The sequence below is a fragment of the Rhynchophorus ferrugineus genome, unplaced genomic scaffold (assembly GCF_030347505.1).
Source record: "Rhynchophorus ferrugineus isolate W39M unplaced genomic scaffold, kcgeb_rfMv2 rfM6, whole genome shotgun sequence".
NCBI lineage: Eukaryota > Metazoa > Arthropoda > Insecta > Coleoptera > Curculionidae > Rhynchophorus > Rhynchophorus ferrugineus.
This window is the reverse complement of record NW_027472585.1, coordinates 33,957,887-33,977,586: the sequence shown is the minus strand read 5'-3', so window position 1 is coordinate 33,977,586 and position 19,700 is coordinate 33,957,887. Positions and strand designations below refer to the sequence as shown.

The window sequence follows — 19,700 nt, the reverse complement described above, 5'->3', positions numbered from 1 at the left end:
GATATATCTATAATTTTTTAAGTCTAGGTTTCACTGCTTTTGTGAAAGGTCACACCATTCATATACTTTATAATTCAAGATTAATAAACAGCATAAATATTTTTATGCTTTCCGTCTAACTTCACCGTCTAGTAACAGTATTCGTCGTTATATACCGACGAGCTTTTTGGCGCAAATTTATATCTAGCGCCTGAATTTTAGAAAATATTAAATACCTTAGAAATTAAAATGGTTTTTCAAAATTCGTCATCATCCCCATTGAATTTAATCTCATTTTATAAACATGATATTAAACCATCAAGCCCAAAAATCACTTTCTTGATCATATTAACAATCGACACATCTCTACATATACCCCGATAATAAAAACTAAAACAACTGGGTACCGATGAAACAAGCTGAAGACATTGTCAGCCATTCTACTTTAAAAGAATTCATAAACACTAAAATTGTTATATCAGTATTTCACTCTGATAAAAGAACAAGATCAAAACAGTAACAAACGCCCTATAATAAAAAAACAATGGATCGTGAATTGGAGGTATTTTATGACCATTTAGAAGCTATAGTAAATATTCTTATACAAGGTCAAACCCATCACACCATGATAATTAATGATAACTTAAAATCCAAAAATATCAGACCAGTTACCCTTAAAAACCAATTAATAAGATACGAATAAATCACAAACACAAATTAAAGATTTGATCACTGCAGAAATGTTAAAACAATTGTCTAAAAAAGCCATAATAAAGCTCACCAACGTATTTTATGCAACCTTTAAACATAAATAAGTACCTGTTTACTGGAAGGTGGCTTCATAAACTTATAGACCTATTTTTACTAACCTCACCTCAAAACTTTTTCAGAAAATAATACTCAATGTAGTAATGCCAGTAATAAATAAATAAAACTTAGTAATCTAGCATAGAATGAATTTATATTCAGACAAAAACACTCCACAAACTACCAGATCCGCAGAATAACTGACATCATTGAATTTTCCTAGAAGAGGCCCAACATTCATAAAATATTTACACAAATATTTTGTTGTACTCATACACATAAGATAAATCTCTGGCATTAAAAGTGTAGAGATTAGTTAAATATTTAATTGATTATATTGATTAATACTTATTTGCATATTTCTTCTCCATAAAGACCCACTTTACACATTATTAAATAATTCGCAAAGAACGCGTTAAAAAGTATTTAGTAATATATAAAGTAAACAAATATATAATTAAACTAGCCAAAGGCAAAATAACATCAACATTTTCATCCAGTTTTACTCTAGTTCATTTAAACTGGTAATAAAACTAGTTGCACTGTTTTTTTTAAAGTATCACTTAGACTAAATCAAAAATGATTCTTCTCAACATATATCAACATTTCACATAAAAAATTTAGTGGCTAATTACGCTTTTAATTATCTATTAACTAATTATATTATATAATACTTATCTGTATATTTATTCTCCATAATCATCAACTACACACATTATTAAATTATCCGCAAAAATCCGGTTAAACATCCAAATTCACTTAATCACACCTACCTGAAACAAGAGAGAGACAGATTATAAATTATTGCTATACTACTTGAAATTGGTGTATTATAAAAAAAAGTTTACATCAACAGTATAAAATCAAACAAAAAATGATAAAAATTACCTGGGGGCATCTCGAAGTTTGCCATAATCCTGCTGTGGTCCCCTATAAATTCATTCGAGACCAGCACCACTGCCGAAATTCTCCCACACCATTCTAGGAAACAAATATATCATAGAAGGTGTCCAAAAATGTTAGCAATGAGAGTATTTAAACTGGACCTAGCAGATGACAAAATTCATTCCAAATCCCCATTATGCTGGGTTGGAATCGCGACGCGAATCAGTCAACTTCATCTGCAAAAAAGGTATATTGAAATAATGCAGAAAATACACAGCCAATAGAAATTTACCTGGTATCCCATATTCTATAGGTCAATTTGTTCACTCCTACCCCAATATTAACGGAACGACAAATACACATCGGGTGCAAGAAATTTCTTGGGAATAGTTCGGATGATCCCTACAAACATGTGTGAGGATAGCGCAACATTGGGATCGACGGCCCCAAAGGGTTGAACTGACACACCACCGAGACAATCAACACTCACGCCGCGTACACCAAATATCCTAAAACAAAGAAGAAAACATTGTTTAAAAACTAAATATAGAAATACGATAGAAAAAATCACCTCACTTCTCTGAAAAACACGCTGGAATATGCTGGCTCCTGTCAAGAAGCTTTAACGCTGGCCCAGACCAAAAAGAGAATAGTCAAAAAAACAATGGATGATTTTACAGCGCCGATATTCGTGACGCTGGGGACGAAATGCACAATCCGCATAGTCAATTGGGAGCCTCCTCACTCAAGGCAAAAATCTTCAACGAATTGCTCGCGCGTCTAGACCTGATGACCGCCCACATTATCACCGAAAAAGGAAGAGCAAAGATCTATTGAACCACCACCAATGACCCTTACTAGTTCTCATCATCAATCGATCGAACTCCCGGGTCCCCAACTGTACGTGACCCTCAAGCCGATCAACTAGAAGCTGCCTGAGCAACGGACGATCATTCAAGGTATCAAAGTCTGTAATGGCCACCAAAGCTACCAATGGAACGGTAATGTGCACCAAGATTAGGACGACCCAGACTAATCAGCCACATTAGCGTACACAGGAGGTCGCACGCGTGCAACACGAGCTGGAAATTTCTTCGCGATACCTGAAAACTGAAAAAAAGAAATATCACTAATGGCTTGCTCACAAAATTATTCATCACCACAAAAAATTTTCATTGTATTACCTCCAAACTTATGAAACAAAACTAAATTATTAATGCAAATGTTTTCATAGAGTTCAAACACCACAATAAAGCTAAGTAAATTAATATAACTATTGCAGCATATTTACTTTCAAATAGCCATTCAAAATCCTTAATAAATTACAAGAATTAATAGATTCAAATCAGACTCAATAAATTAGAAACAAAACAAACATTAAATTTAAAGGATTATGGCTATTGTTTCCGCATCCCTAGTTTGGATGATGAAAATCATATAGTGAAAATTAAAGTCATTAAAAAAGCACAGCATTCACCGGATGTGATTTTTCTATTTTATTTTTTTTTAATTACTCCGAGAAAAAAATGTTTAATAATAATGTTAAAATAATTTTTATATTTGAAAATCTTTGGTATCACTTGAAAAAACTTTTAAAAAATTATTTTAAACCTTTTATAGAACTAAAAGTAAATTATAATTAATTATAATTATAATAATTAAGCATTAAACAACGCTTGTATGTAGCAAGTAATGAAAAATATGCTAAAAATATGTATATGAAAAGAAAAAAATAAGTAAATAAATAAATATATATCTATATATATATATATATATATATATATATATATATATATATATATATATCGCGGGCATGCCCGTCCCACCACTATACAACTCAGTGCCGGGGTGAAGGTGTAGGTGAAGAATATATATGATATTATTATGTCATAATATTTATGAAATAATTCGTACTTACCCATTGTGGAGCACAGCAAGGCATTAGATAACGCAAAAAGTGAGTACGATCCTAATTACTACAATTTTACAAAAAAAAGGGCATAGAGTAACGTCGCGCAGCTATACCGGATAGCATCACTCATACAACTATAATGAACAGTGATCAAGTACTGTCCAAATTTGCGAATAAAAATGCGCCGTTGTCAATAATTCGGGAATGATAATGTATTTTTATAATTAATATAACCAACCAAACTTTTAAATCTACTATGAAAATATCTCTAACTCCCCTAATAATAGGCAAATCACTATCAATGTAAACGAGTCAAAATGTATTTATTAGATATTTATATTTAATTTGTTTAATTGAAATTAGATATACATAATAATTTTAAAAATGCAAAACGGCAACATACTGCACGTGTGGTAGATTTAGGGAAATCAAGGCACATTCGTTTTAATCGTAAAAAACAAAAAATTTGTTTTTTATAACTGCACCTGAAGTAAAGTTTCTTCTAACTACACTATTTTCAATAAACTTTGGATTTTTATTCAGGGGCGTGCAAATGATTTTACCCAATAAATTAAAATAATTAATATAAAATTTGTCATTTTTAATAAAATTATTCAAAATACACTTTGAAGATGTGAAAACGTACGTAGTACATGTTCTTTAAAACGTTTTGTTATTTAAATGAAACATTTATTTTTAAATATTATATTTATAAAGTTAAATAATGCTTTAATATTCCGTTATTTTACACTTTTGTTATTTGTATAAGTGTTCATATATATCCTTCAAAATTAATAACATGATTTTATGATTTTAAAATGCAGTAGAAATGAAAAAATCACTAGATAAAATAACGTAATCAAACTTTAGTAATTAATTTTTTAATTTCATGATTGTACTTTTGAAACTGAAAAATAAATTTGAAAACATACATCAAAATAAAGCTAGAAAATATTTAAAACAACATTTATTAAATAACAATTGTTACTATTTATATATTTCAATTTTTCTAGAGACATCAAATGTAAAGAAAATATAAATATAATAAAACGTATAGCTAACTGGCTAAAGGGATTTCTGAACACAATTTGATGAAAAAGCCTTTTAACATAAGGTCATTCAAACTATCATTTTAGATCTATAAAATAATTTATTCGGGAATAGAGTCATCCTAAATAAAGTCAAATTTTATAGAACTACACTTAACATTAATAATTAACACATAACAAGTACAAGCAACGTAATAAAAAAGATATTATTTAAAGGAAGGGAATAAAACAAGCAAACTGTTGAAATAATGTATTATTATTGGGCTATCCTTAGCTTATAAAAATATAACTTTATTTAATAAAATATTATTCTCTAAATTAGTTAATATACATAATAATGACAAACCTAATTTAAGTAACACATTAAATAACAAATAATATATAAAATATCTATAATACCAGATAAAAGTGAATTGTATCATAAATCTTCAAGTTTTAAGTTTTGCTATCTTTGATTCTTTCTAGAACTGCAGCTCTTCTATCTGTATTTTGAAACAGGGACTTAATCAGCTGTTTTAATTCGTCTGCTTCGAACTGTAAAGCAAGAGGTCCTTTGCCATCTGCCCATCTATCATTTATTTCCACCAAACTGGCATTTAACACAAAACTGACTTCATTTAATTTATACCATAAAGGTACAAATAAAGTTATTTCCTTTGGGTCTGTGAAGAGCTTTGGAGCTCTTGTCAATACCAATTTTATTACGTCGACAAGCTGTTCAGCCACTCTAGCTGGGATATCCTCAAATTTAACAATGGAATTGATAATACTTTTGCATAACTCATCTACAATCAATCCTATATACTTGTTATAAAGATCATAGGATAGAACTTTATGCCAAACAGTTTTGAGTAACTCTTGCTGTCGTAAGCACTGTCTAACACATTTTTCTGTCTTTGGATCAACTTTTTCTATGGTAGGACCATCCAGCTGAGCTCCTGACATAATTTCATTGATTTGTTTTACTTGACCTTCCAGATAGTTATTAAAAATATCTAGAGCCATTACAGGCAATTGACTAGCTTCACTTGTAAAGTTACAAATCAGTAATTCATGAACTAATTTACTACAATATTCTAAATTCCATTTCTTTAAAATATAAGCGATGTACTGACAATTGTTGAAAAACAACCCTATCTGTTGTGGAAGAGTACTCAAATAATATTTATGAAATTCAGAAACAAATACTGGATATTTTGTTACGATATTGGTGACAGTAATAAAAAGACGTCCACTGCATTCTGGTGATGCTTGAAGAGCTTCCTCAAGGATATCCTCACATAACTTTAAAAGTTGTTGTACATTCTTTGATATACAACATTGTGGAAAATCCGTCTGCTGACCTATTAAAAATGAAACTGATATTTTACATAAAAATTATTACTAAAAACTCACCTAATGGAAAATCAGAATTATATGGCACACCAACTACAACTAAATCATGTAAATCCATCTTCATAATAGAAATTGCTTTTTGTACATATTCTTCACATTTTTTATTTACGAACAATACATCAACTTTATTTGCATACTCCAATATAGATGATGTTTCTTCAGTAAATATCTTTGAATCTAACAATACCTTTTCTAACTCTTTAGTATCTTCAATAACAACTTTATAGTTCTGTAACTCTTCAGCATTTGAAGGAATTGTGTCACGAAGACAATTTTTTATGATAAGTTCAGATAAATTGTGACTAATATCATTTCCCATATAAGACAAAGTAGTCACATTCTCACTTATTTCATAATTGAAATTATTTAACAAAAACTGCAGTACCATTTTTAACTGTTCAAATACTTTTTTATAATGAACCTTCTTATCAGGATTTTGGATAGATAATTGAAGTGATACAGAGGTATTATCTTCAGAATCTGTTAATACAACTTCACTATTTACTATTGGTGTCAAGAAATAATCCCAAAACTTCTTTGTTAAATAATTTAACGGTCTAATCTCTTCAGTATTTTTATATAGTGCAATCATAGCTGTCTTTACATTATCATTAGGCTTTTTAATCGTTAGAATAATTGTATTTTCCATATTTTCATATATCCTGATATTGTCAGTGAATGCGTTTTTTAATTCACTCTGAAAACTAAACTTCCATACTAAAAATGTTATCTATTTCAAATTCATAACTTACCTATGAAACTTTTCAGAGAGAGTAAGTTTCAACTCTGTTATAACATCCAAAGTTTCATCTGGCAAACTCTCATCATATTTATCCTGAAGTTCTTTAAAAACCTCAACACATTTTATGTAGTTTTGTTTTGATAATTCGGAATCAAATTCACCTATTAGCTTTAGAATACTTTGAAGATTTTTAATGATATTCAATGAAAACTCAATTTTAGCGAGTTCATCAATATTTTTAGATAATTCCTGGTTGCATTTAACTAGATCCTTGCTAGATATATACTCTGCTTTATCTTTTAGAACGCCTAAAGTCTGCTGCGTCTGAAGGACTTTACTTAATAGAATATCATTGGATTTCGATCTGTTACTGTATTTGACATAAATATTTTCCACTGTTGTTACCATTTCATTTTTACATGTCTCCAAATGTACTTTCAACTCAGGCACCGTCTTATTGATATACTCCACATCAACGGTTTCAGCGGATTGTATAACTTCGGCTAAAATACTCATTTTGGCAATTAATATCAAATCAAATTAAATAATAGTCTTCTACACATCAAATAAGTTAGTTCTTATTTCCTAACCTAACAATATATTTGAATGCTTATTAGTTTAGGATGTTGTATCCTTCTCGGACATTAGTAGACGAGCGAGTTACCAATATAATATTATACTTTTTAAATTAAAGTTGAAAATGGACGTAGGCAACATTATATACACCTGATAATGGCTTTATTTTGAATGGAGAGTTGCATAAAAGTATTATGTTATACCAAGAAACATGTTCTTGTTTTAGGTAACATTCAATTTTTTTTAGGATTTCGGGAATCGTAAAGTACTTTAGTATTTCCAAAATATATTTTAAATTAAAATAATTTAAGGACTTTTAATTTAATTACAGAATAAAAAAATTACTCAGAAACAATATTAGCAATATTAGTTTTAAAGATGTCTAAAATCGAACTTCTAAACTGTCATTTTTACTCATTAGATGTCCATCAAAACAAATAAGATTACTAAATATCACATATAGAAAACTGTATAGTGATGATAACATAATATTTTAGAAATTATTATTTTCTGGATATTTGTTCATTAAAAATCATTACAGTTTGGATCTGACAACTATTTGACATTAATAAGAGCAGAAGCGAAAATTAAGGGATAATGAAACTGGTCTAATTCTTTAAATTTTATTTACACGCAGAAATACCTATTTTACATCTTCCATTTAGATTTCAAGAAAATAAATAACTAGTAGAACTTAAATTATGAATATCAAGGAAACATTTATTTAAAAGTAAAAAATAGAACAATTGACAGACAACTTAAAAATTATAATAATTTGTTTTTAATAGAATATTGTTGTTTACAAAAAATATATTTAGACAAAAATTTGAATTGTCTTATTATTTATCACAATTATATAGTAGTTAAGCATTCTTCAAATAAACTATAGGGCAGTGTAACTGTTAATTCCTCTAGTGGATGTTTGTAAATTATAAAAAAAATACGTAAGATATGTTCACAATTGCTTTTATTTAATCGCGGGACGTCCCTCTTTTAAAACATCATATTAAAAATATCTCAATTCGTACAGGTACAGGCACTTTTATAAGCAATAGTAGTTCTTTTTAAAGATAACGTTCGATTTAGAACGATCTGGTTCGAATTAGAAACCATCAGTTTAGTACAAACTAAGACGGACCCAAATACAAGAAATGTAAACAGTAATGTCGTTGTCATTGACTGTATTTTTAGTGAATATTTGGAATGAAACGATATAAATAAATAAGAGAAATGATCATGGTCAAAGTGTCATGAGCCACGTTTCCTGATAAGTCTACAAATATTTACATCAATTAATAAGCATTTCGTAACTTACGACTGCTTAATATTTTGATAAGCTTCGCTGTTTTAATTCCTTAATTTTATGTTATTAACGAGAAAACCAAGAAATAAATCGCGATACGACCTTAGATCCTTGTTTAAAATGACAACATTTGTTCTAGATATTCTAAAAGTTGATTTCTTAAGATATAAAAATCAGACTGTGGCAATTACTCCTTAATTATTAAGTTATTTGATTTAAAAGCATTCTATCCAGTGCCGGAAAATGCTGTTATTAAAAAGGTAGATGATCTAGACTAAAAATAGACGCTAAAAATGTATGGAATAGTAAAATTAGACTTATTGGACGTGTTTTATACCCTCCGTTGCATAATGGTTTGGTACAGGCGCAATATTTGACGTCCACGTTCTTGGTTCCGGTTGTTTTTAGGCAGTTTTTGTTGTCTCTGTCATCCTGGATATAACCACACTCTCTGATGACGCGTTTCTTTCCTTCCACTGCAACAATAACGTTAATAACATAATATGATATGTATAAACAAGACTTATTTACCCCACTGGACAATCTTTCGACACACAGTGGGTTTCAGCCGTTGATTTGGCAGCATATCAGGACTCAATAGATGTTCCGGTGGCTTAATATCGCTACAATTGACTATCCCTATGGTGTAGGAGTTAAAGGGATCACCGCATCGAGGATCATACTCCGAATTACAGTCGTAGCACTGCAGAGGCGTCTCATTTTTCCAGTAGTCATCTGATGTAAATACAACGTTTTTTTCAGCTACTGCCGAACATATCAGAACTAAAAAAAATGCAGTTAAAATATAATAATGCTGTAATATTATTGTATAACCAGCTCAATTTATATATGGTTTAGTTTGTTAGTAGCTTTTTAAAGCCAAGTTATTTTAACTTCAACTATAGGATGTCAGTTTTGTTTCAAGTTTTATACTCAGTTTTGAGGGTTTTTTTTTGTAAGTTTGACAAAATACTCGAAGTAATGTCTATCTTTTGCCACAACTTTTTCGTATCTTGCAGATGAATCCCCTTACAGAATCAACATTGAGAGATCAGGTGGTGCAATATTTGGTGAATGCGGGAGTAGGAGAGGTTTTCCCATTAGCATCAATTTCAATTTGGAAAGATCTTCTATGATGATAATCGATTTCATACATTTCATCATTGCACACTGATTTCACAGTCTGTAACCATTTGAAGTCACTTCCCAAAAGAAACGAAAAAATATGTATATTGCTAATACTTGCACAAAATCAGTAATACTTGAAGGATATGATGGTAATGTAAAGGTTACGTTGCTGACAGATGTCCAATTTCACGAGTGACGTTTTAAATCTGTCGCTTTTACATGACTGAACTTCCGACATCTTCGTTTGTAACATTTTCTTTGTGTTTCTCATGTTAAGAGATTCCAGAAAACAAATAATAATAATTAAAGTTAGTTTTTACGCCTTTTGCTTTTTGACAAATATTACTTCTTTCTATTATCTTTATAAAAATTATTTCATTGCTCGATAACCTCTAAATACGCACTGTTTACTTCAATGTGATTCTCAAATACTGCTAGAAAGAACGAAGGTGGCTTTGGATAGACATACGAATTTGTTATTTAGACAGATTTTAAATCGCTGAATATGCAAACAAATCTTCGGAATTATCGATGTTCCTTATATAGTAAAGTATTTAGGCGCCAAGAAAGAAATACCGCACACAATTAAAATATAAATTATGTTTGGGTAAAAGATAATATAAAAATTAACGTTCTGATAGTGCATGTAGTTCAAACTTCCAATATACTAAACAAGATAATAGCGAAATACATAAACAGTTGGTGGCAGTAGTAGTGTTGCTTTAAAAGCAATAAAGCCTAGTACAGACATAGACGATTGGAAATGAAATAATTATCAAAATATAATTTAAAAAAGTAATTTTATAGATATTTTCTAATGTTATATTTTGTTGAAATGTTGATGTATTAAATATATACTAGTATTACAATAGTCGTCATAGATATATACAAAAACTATAAAAAAACAAAGGAAGAAAACAAATTAGAAAAAATGCCTGACCTATTTTGAAGTTTCAAATCAGTTACTAAGCAACGGCGTCTAATTATCGTAACATATTTAGAAGGGATAACCTAAAGCCTAATACCCGAGTTTAAAAATTGTTTGTTACATATTCGACAAATAAATTGTGTATTTTAAAAGGAAACCCCAACCGCTGAGAACTGCGACCTAGAGAATTATTAAAATCATATTAGCCTAATCCAATAACAACATAAGCTAGCTTTTTTCTAAGCTATCTTGCCTATTACCTATAACAGCGCATCGTTTTGGATTAAATCGATAGAATTAAATAAATAGAAGGAAAGAAGAAAAACCTGATTGATATATACATAATGGATCCAATTTAGTGTTGACATGTAACCATATACAAAACATATAATAAAATATCATACTTACGTTTCACTAGAAGACCAACAAAAATGTTGACTGGTACCGTGCCACTAAAACCACCTGACATATTTGTACGGGTTCTTCTTTCGCTCTCAACAACATACAAAAAATACTGAAGCCGGAGAATTCACCTTTAACATGTAGGCCGCCGCCAATACTACGACAAAGTGCGATCCAACTGCCTCCAAACAACCATAGTAAAGCCATACTGTCATGACGTCGCCCCGCCCCCCTCTTTGCCAGCAAACGGTGACGTCACCCGCGCGATCAATGGGGAAACAGGGGACGCGGAATGTGGGGAAGTAAGTCCACAATAGTGTGCTCCAGTAAGAGGCAGTATCGACTACATTAAATTTTTTTACTATAAAAACATAACTGAATAAAACTGAACTTAATTACGAAAGGAAATAACAAGTAAATTAGGAAATATCTCATATAAGTAAAATTACGGTATATCTCCCTATTTACCGTGTGTAATTCTATTTTATTATATGAATTACGGAACCGAGGCTTGCTTGATAAAAACAAATGTTGAGCGCAATCCATATATTCGAAAAAACTGTTTTCAATAATCAATATATAATTCAATTGTTTTAGAAGTATGATAAATAATATTACCAAATATCAAATGTGACAATTAAGGTATATAACCTAACACAAATACATGTTTTATGGTTTTTAAGTGATAAGTGAGTTATAGTATTTTCAATGCTATACAATATTTTTCATTTCCATTATGACAACACTGTTTAGTATACTAGATATCAAATAGAACAATTCAGGGAATATTAAAAAAAAATTAATTTTAAGCGCTTTCGATTCCAACCACCAGATGGCCTTTCTTCGAAGAGAATTGTTTCACAATATCCACAAACTAGATGCCACTGCAATCGCCTTTTCAGTTTTATTTGTTTTGTATCGATATAACAAGAATCGCAGAAATATCCAATTTCATTTCAAAAACGGTTTTGCCAAGTTAAGATTTTATATAATCTGGTAATAAGCATGATGGTATTAAACCCACTCTCCATTTACAGGCGGGTTTTAGGTTAATTATTATATGTTTTTGACATTTCTATTTTTTTGATATATTTTAAAGTTTTCTTTTTACCATTGGGAGTTTATCTGGACTGGACTCTTTAACGTGAGTTTCCAACGGTTCCTAAGGTTAATCAATTTGGAGACCATTCCAAAAGACATCTGATTACTGGCGTGATTGAGTTGTTTATTATTTGTCGGATTTTCCACTGATATGAGTGGAAAACTGACTGAGCCTATAAAGTCTTTTACAATTACAATTATAAAGTATATAATATAATTTTAATAAATCTGCTTCAGAAATTAATTTTAATCTTAAATTCTAATTAATGTCTCAGTAAGGTCTTTTTAGCAGGCATTTAACCTAACCAATAAAATACTTCCTTTGCGATCAAAGCACCATCTAGTTAGTGGACGCCGCGAAACTCTTTTCAATGTTTAGCTGTCTCTCTGTTACTCTATATTTCCACATATCTACACCACTCTTTACAAATTGCAGTCAACATTAGTGTCATTATGGATATGTTAACCAATAATATACTATATTGATTCAGACTTTAAGTTACAGGTGACATCTATAAATCAAAAGTTTGACAATCAATAATCATTACAATGGAATTTTTTGGACTTACTAGTTATGGTTTCAGTGCTCCTATTAAAGATATGTTGAGAGATGATTATACAGAACCCGAAAATCCCGTCTCCAACAAATTTGTTAAAATGGGCAGTATGTATTTCAAAATATTCTAAATATAGTACTTGATATTATATATTGTTATATATGTTCAACAGAGGATGAACACTCTTTTACTGAAAAAATGAAAGAGTTAGACTGTTACTTAGGAGAGGTTGATGGATTTGCATACCGTTCTAGTGACCGATTAACCCGCATGAGACGTAAATACTTGTTTAAACCAGTGGGTAATAACATCTCATTCATAATTGGTCATATGAGTCCAAAAGTGATACTTTACTTAAAGGTCCTTGCGATATGTATAGATATCCCGGAGTTAATTCAATGAAGTATGGCTGGTGGAATAATGATCCTGATATAAGAAATTTGTCGGCAAGCGATAACTGGTTTATGCCAAAAAGGTTCAATATAACAACATCAGAAATGAGCAGGTAATACATATAAAGATAAAGACATAATCCTTATCATTAAAATTCACGTCAATTTTTCTTCTAGATTTGTAAACCATTGCCTTAAAGTTGACAAATCGTTCAAGTTATAAAAGTTGGCTAAACAAGAATTTTTTATTTTGAAAGATAGATGACCTTTTTTACATATGAAATTACAGTCAATTAAAACATAGGTTTTTATATCAGAATTATCAAGTGTATTAAAATATGTGATTCTAAAAATATTCTCTGATTTCTATAAATATATCTTCTCTTTATTAATGATGGATTTTATTGTATCAAAAATATCGACAGATAGTTTTGGTTTTTTCGAAAAAATTGATATAATGGAGGAAAACAAATCATATATTTTTAGCTATGACAGCATTATTTTAAACTTTAATTAAAAATTAAGTAGCAAAGTACGCTAGACCTATAAAATTAAATACCGATTTGACAATGCTTTTTATAATGTTTATCTTTTTATAATGTATATCATATCTATTTATTATATCGACTGAAAAATTTCGATTTATCCCTCCCTAAGTGGTATTATTACAAAAGAAGACGTCAATAATTATTCGGTTTAGAGTGACTTTTCAAATACCGTTTTTCACTGAATAACCGTAAAAATATATCTTGTGTTAAAACACAGAATGGCTGAGAAACCAAAATTAGATTTGGGTGTACTAGAAGAAGATGATGAATTCGAGGAATTCCCTGTCGAAGGTTTTTTATAGTTAATATAATGAATAACATTCAAACGCTATATTTTTGCAGATTGGACAGGGAAAGAAAAGGACGATCAAGACATTAGTGTATGGGAGGATAACTGGGAAGATGATAATATTGAAGACGACTTCAATAAGCAATTAAGGTAGTTTTCCTTTTATACAGTATATAGAAATAATTACAGGTTTTGTGTTTCTGTTACAGGGCACAATTAGAAAAACAAAAGGCAAAACCCTCAGGAAAGTAATATCATGGTTAAAAGAATGTAATAATAAGCTATTTTAATTGTTTATTTTCCATAAATGTAAAAAATAAATTTATAAGTAATCAACGTCAAATCTTTCACTTTCGGTTCTAGCTCCAACTGCACAAGATAATAAAGCTTGTATACTTCTTTCCTCTCCACTACCATAAATATATCCATTGGCCTAAAAATGAGGACATAGTTTAAGGATATGAAGAATTAAAATATACAAAACAAACCTTATCAATGGCATTTTTCAATTCTAATAAACTTTTACCTGAATGCACATTTAATGGAATAAACGACACTAGGCTATAGTCCTGTATAAGGCCAACTATGGCTGCATTCAACTTTTTGTATTTATTTGTAAATGGTCCATCATCTAGTAATTCTAATAGATACTCCAGGTTTAAGACATCGGTGTAAAAGTCTAAACCAAAATTTAACTTAAATGAATGTTTTTTTAGCAGATCTGCCTAAAAGATACAGAAAAACAGTATCTATATACTATAAAAATGCTTTATATGTTAGTTTTTACCTTACTTAATACATTTACGTGAGGCAAGGCAATTTGCATCATAGTTGATAAAGAAAGAAGTAATGTTGATATAAACTTTGGTGGGTCAGAACAATAATGTGAATCAACTAAATGGACTGCACATAAGTGGTAATTTAATTTTTCCAGTTTAAGGAATATTTTTTTTATTGATTCATGGTGAGTATAAAGTTCTACTTGACCTGGCATATCAAATATTATATAGCTATCTTTAATATGCATTAGCTGATTAAGTAACCAGTCAAAGTTTTCTTCCAGATACTCCATGCAGTACATCAAAGCGCCATTTGGACCTAATAAAACATTATCTATAAACGTAATTATGATTAAACAAAATGTTACCTAAATGACAATTCTGCATAACATCTTCTACTGTTATAAGTTGCATAATATCAATATTTGGTTTATAACTCATGTTTTCATTTGCGGGATCTAAATTTACAACCTCAACTTTACGATTTAATTTATCCTTATAAAAAGTATACACCTTTTCACAGTAAGTTGTTTTACCACTACCTGGAGGTCCTATAACAACTTGCCCAAAATAATTCTCACTAATTCGAGTTTTCTTTATCAGAGACATTGTTTATATGTATATGCCAAAATTTTTTGTGATATATAATCTATGTACTGTTTTTTGCTTTGGTTATATTCTTACTGAAGTTAGCTGATTAATTTTAAAGAAGAGTTAACAGCTAACCTTTACATTTTTTTTTAATTTTAAATAATTGGTTCCTTATATTAATAAGTTAATAAGTAATATATGATTAATAATGGATTTAGCTGATTCTATTACTAGTTCAGAAATTAATAATACGTCAGTAGCCAGTAGGAATTTTGCAGCACTGCTTGAAAATAATCGCACTGAATTCGTCATTTCGAAGTTTGAGAATTATTTAATATTTATAATAAGTCAATATGCCAAAGTTGGAAATTTATACGCTGTGACACTGGAACAACTGGAAAATGGTGTACTTAATCCTAGTCCCGTTTATGATATAAGGCATTTATTTGGAGATGACAGTATTGAAATTGAAGCAGGAGTGAGATTTGTTGTTGGACAACTTAATATCAGAACGCCCATAGTAATGTGTTTAACACTGATAAATTATGAATTAGAAACTCTGAGACTCGTTGTTGAAGCTTTGAAGATACATTTTTCAATTCAAGAGAATGGTAATCTAAATAGTGAATAAATGTCATTGTTTGAAAAGGATGCTTTATTGTTTGGATATAATAGGTTTAAATGATTATTTCTATGTAATTATAAAATTTAAGATTTATATTTTTGTTATTAGTGAGAAATTTTCTTTAATAAATATGTAAATTCATATGTATGGAATGGTATATCTGTTTCAATATTCATAGAATAATTAAGGTTACCACTTTCAAGTAGAAATTGCCTTTCAATACTTGTGATATTAAGATTATCTTGTCTTTTTATTCCTGAAGGTGCTATAAGTTTCTTTCCTTTCACTTTAAAGCTGTGTGGGTTTATCAGTTCCCCTTCTTCCAAAGATGATAATCCGTTGCTGTGACTTACTATAAATGACATTTTATTTGTACCTGGTTCAACTCTTAGGAAACCATTTTCAAATTTGTCTATATTTTTGGTCTCGGGATCCCAGTAAGCCGCAGAGAAATTCAAGGCTGGTTGTCCATGAGAAGTGAAAGTAAGGAGGCAGCAATGTTCAAGCTCTTCTTCAGGTGTCATAACTTCTCCTATAACTGAATGCCATTTTCCAATTATCCATTCAATAGGCTCTACTGCTTTATCAGGCGGTCTATTTTTCAGGTCGTTCAATAAATTATCACCATGAAGTATGTCCATGTTTAAATGTATACTAATCACAAACGGTTCTTTTGAACATTGTAAAAATTAGCTTTATTACATCATTAATGAGTTTGATTTCCAACCATAAGAAAACATACATATATTTTTTTTAAATATAAGTGAAATTACTTTTTGATATTGCATATCCACACATTGATATGAATTATTTTTTTATTTTTAGTTTAATATAAATATTTTACTTTTTTAATAAAATGAGCTGTATATTTTTAAGTATTTTTTTACATATTACATGTTTTTAATGCTTTCTTCTTCACTTCACTTATTGCATATCTAATATGTTATTTGTTATAATAAACTTATTTTGTCAATCATAAAGGCTATTCTAGATATTCGCAGTATATAGGAAGTATATCAAGTCAGCAAGTCTGGAAAGGTCCATGTGTTAGTTAATCAAAGTCAACTAACCTGAGAGGCCAGCTAGGCTCTTCTAATATGCAATTCTGTTTCAAATTTAATAATTTTTGAATAGGAATAGAATCTTGTAAAATATTTTTACATCTAATGATCAATCCACAAATTAATCAATCGCAACATATTATAGTCTAATATATTAATCTGATATATTTATAACAACAAATGCTGGTCTAAGATGTCTCGCATATTTTTCTGCCATTTTATTGCCATTCTGCTATATCCTCAACAACTATGGTATTGTGTGGTGCTTCAAAGAGAATTTTTTCAATGAAGAAATTGAGTGTTATAAATAAGAGCTTATTAATTAATATGCCATAATGTTTTTTTATCATCATCAGATTAACATTTGGTAAAAACATGTGATATGTTTTTGAGCTTTGAAGTATTTTAATTGTTGTGCGATGCAAAAGGAATTTTAAGAGTATGTAGCACCTAAATAATAATGACAAAATTACGTTTCACTTAAATGTATTTTTAATAATATATAATCGTACATATATCACAAGTATTAAAATACATATAATTTTTATATACAAACTACTTTGTTGACAATGAACCCAAATTTATTAGTGGGGCATATAGTTGATTTGGTAGACTAGGTATATTTTGGAAGTAATAATTCGCCACATATTCTTCCGGTTTGCTATTTGGTTCCTGGTTCTTTTCCAGTACTACCTTCTGTAATCTGCCATCGGGCTGCTGGAGATAAAAGAATCCTCCACCTCCTGCTACAGCATTTGAAATTGATATATTTGGATCCGCTTCTGAATCATTTTGATTGGATGGGGATTCTGTTGGCTAAAAGAATAATTGAAAGAATATAGAAATAATTACAATCCAATAGTCATAAATCCATACCTGTAAATCGTAATCATAGTCATAGTTAGGAACCTGTGGTGTTTGAATTGTTGTACTGACCACTTTGGGTGTTGTTGTTACAACAGGTTTTGCTGTGGTGGTGGTAATTGGCGGTAAGTAGTTTTCTCCGACATCGGTGGGTTGCACGTTCCCTTGAGTAGGTCTGCTTTCACTGGCAGTTACGGGAGTCTGTGGTCTACTAGAAGGACCACCGTCTTCCTTAGCTGGTAGATAATCCTGACTGACAAAATTTGTATTATCCTGAGATCTAAAACCAACAGGGTTCTTGGAAGGTAGGTGCTGCTTTGCGAGATCCCTTAAAATATTTTGTTGCAAGGTATCTCTGTTTTGAAAATTGTCGCGAAAGTCTCCAAACGTTTCTAGGTTTCTAATATCTGGAACACCATAGCTTGTGGCTGGGGGAGTTTGTAAATTAGAACCGGGGAAACTGCTGGCTTGACCACGACTAGACTGTGATTCTCTCAGTGGTGTGCCGTAGCTTGACAGTGGTGATTGTGACCCATCGAAATTAGTTGTTTGAGAATTTGAATTTGTAAAACTATTAGATGATGATGGATTGGACGACTGTTGAGTAAATGGTACACCATAACTTGACGATGGGGGTTTGAAAGAATCAGAGTTGGCGCCTCCTTGCGTGTTTGTTGCAAAATTGTTTGATTGAGAGCTAGCAGGCAGTTGCTGGGTAAATGGTGTACCGTAACTGGTGGATGGCGGTCTCAACTGACCTGGACTAATATTTGATTGGGAACTTTCATCGAAATTGCTGGTTTCTGGTATTAGTGGTGCACCATAGCTTGACGACGGTGGGGTCTGTTGGTTGGCGAAACCAACCGGAGGCGATAAATTGGGCAGTTTTTGCCCAGCTGGTGCCTGAAAACTGTTTTGTTGGTTACCGATATTTGGAGGAGCGCCATAAACTTGACTTGGTCGGAAATTCTGATTCTGTTGTTGGTTGTTTGGGGCACCGTAGGATATTTGCGGCGGTAAAATACTTCCGGGTCTGATTTGCTGTTTTGTCGGTCCAAACGTTTGCCGTGGAGGCGGCAGATAAGTATTGAACGGTTGCGGCTTGTTCATTTTACCACGGGAATGTTGCAAGTGCTCGGTTATCCTTATCAGTTGATCTATTGTTAGTTTTGAGGGTATATTTACATCTAGGACGTTAATTTTCTGCGGCGCTCCGTAGAAAACATGAGGCGTTCGCGATGGACCAAACTGGGGGCTGGGCCTGAAACCTCTATGCGGGTAAGGGGGTGGCAGTTCCGCAAACACGATAGTGCAACCGATCAGTACAGCGATTAGAGCCTGAAAATGGAAATTAAAGGGCATGTTCGCTTGCTGAAAGTAAAATTCACTCTTACCTTCATACCGCCTGTCGACCAAGAAACCTCGCGACATACTAAAAGGTGATTATTACAATTTGGAATTTATATAATGTTTTTACCATAATTGGTATGCAGCGTATATGTTATAGTTGGTACGTGCAATTGTCTGTTATATTGTGTATGGTATTAATCAGTTTTTGTTTTTGACCTATAAACCAATTTAAGGAAAACTGTTGAAAAGTCCATCATGACCAGTTATATCTTATGTTATTCTAAGTAATTATTTAAAGTGGCGGAATCACAACATTAATTTGTATTAGATTTTATACTTGTATTTACAAAACCTGCTATTTTTTAAAAATAATTTTGTTCATTATTTAATACATATATATATATATATATATATATATATATATATATATATATATA

The 19,700-nt window shown here is 30.8% G+C and overlaps 6 protein-coding genes across 8 annotated transcripts; 2 read left to right on the top strand and 4 right to left on the bottom strand.

The window, feature by feature from the left end:
- Positions 1–4,870: 4,870 nt before the first annotated feature.
- Positions 4,871–7,413, bottom strand: Zw10 (Zeste-white 10 kinetochore protein). The gene is made up of 3 exons (XM_076408541.1): positions 6,780–7,413; positions 6,028–6,731; positions 4,871–5,975 (listed from the first exon to the last, which is right to left on the bottom strand). The coding sequence occupies exons 1-3, from the start codon at positions 7,283–7,285 to the stop codon at positions 5,068–5,070; spliced, it is 2,118 nt and encodes a 705-aa protein (XP_076264656.1). The 5' UTR covers positions 7,286–7,413; the 3' UTR covers positions 4,871–5,067.
- An 882-nt stretch (positions 7,414–8,295) lies between these two features.
- LOC143198916 (UPAR/Ly6 domain-containing protein crok) lies at positions 8,296–11,303 on the bottom strand. Of its 2 annotated transcripts, XM_076408537.1 has the most exons (4): positions 11,113–11,303; positions 9,180–9,431; positions 8,986–9,124; positions 8,781–8,935 (listed from the first exon to the last, which is right to left on the bottom strand). In XM_076408537.1, the coding sequence occupies exons 1-4, from the start codon at positions 11,171–11,173 to the stop codon at positions 8,923–8,925; spliced, it is 465 nt and encodes a 154-aa protein (XP_076264652.1). In that variant the 5' UTR covers positions 11,174–11,303; the 3' UTR covers positions 8,781–8,922. The 2 variants fall into 2 exon arrangements, with proteins under 2 accessions (XP_076264651.1, XP_076264652.1); XM_076408536.1 differs by having other exon boundaries at positions 8,296–9,124; positions 11,113–11,302.
- Positions 11,304–12,636: 1,333 nt separating this feature from the next.
- LOC143198917 (uncharacterized) lies at positions 12,637–13,545 on the top strand. The gene is made up of 4 exons (XM_076408538.1): positions 12,637–12,871; positions 12,937–13,065; positions 13,125–13,269; positions 13,334–13,545. The coding sequence occupies exons 1-4, from the start codon at positions 12,757–12,759 to the stop codon at positions 13,377–13,379; spliced, it is 435 nt and encodes a 144-aa protein (XP_076264653.1). The 5' UTR covers positions 12,637–12,756; the 3' UTR covers positions 13,380–13,545.
- A 290-nt stretch (positions 13,546–13,835) lies between these two features.
- On the top strand, positions 13,836–14,485 carry LOC143198714 (26S proteasome complex subunit SEM1). Of its 2 annotated transcripts, XR_013006276.1 has the most exons (4): positions 13,836–13,995; positions 14,047–14,143; positions 14,203–14,302; positions 14,357–14,485. XR_013006276.1 is itself a non-coding variant. In XM_076408076.1 (3 exons), exons 1-3 carry the CDS (start codon positions 13,923–13,925, stop codon positions 14,243–14,245), a joined length of 213 nt encoding a protein of 70 aa, XP_076264191.1. In that variant the 5' UTR covers positions 13,836–13,922; the 3' UTR covers positions 14,246–14,329. The 2 variants fall into 2 exon arrangements, 1 of the variants encoding a protein (XP_076264191.1); XM_076408076.1 differs by lacking the exon at positions 14,357–14,485 and having other exon boundaries at positions 14,203–14,329.
- On the bottom strand, positions 14,275–15,466 carry LOC143198713 (GPN-loop GTPase 2). The gene is made up of 4 exons (XM_076408075.1): positions 15,141–15,466; positions 14,781–15,091; positions 14,482–14,718; positions 14,275–14,426 (listed from the first exon to the last, which is right to left on the bottom strand). Exons 1-4 carry the CDS (start codon positions 15,379–15,381, stop codon positions 14,316–14,318), a joined length of 900 nt encoding a protein of 299 aa, XP_076264190.1. The 5' UTR covers positions 15,382–15,466; the 3' UTR covers positions 14,275–14,315.
- A 2,052-nt stretch (positions 15,467–17,518) lies between these two features.
- Positions 17,519–19,407, bottom strand: LOC143199016 (uncharacterized). The gene is made up of 3 exons (XM_076408731.1): positions 19,308–19,407; positions 17,926–19,251; positions 17,519–17,865 (listed from the first exon to the last, which is right to left on the bottom strand). Exons 1-3 carry the CDS (start codon positions 19,311–19,313, stop codon positions 17,605–17,607), a joined length of 1,593 nt encoding a protein of 530 aa, XP_076264846.1. The 5' UTR covers positions 19,314–19,407; the 3' UTR covers positions 17,519–17,604.
- Positions 19,408–19,700: the final 293 nt, after the last annotated feature.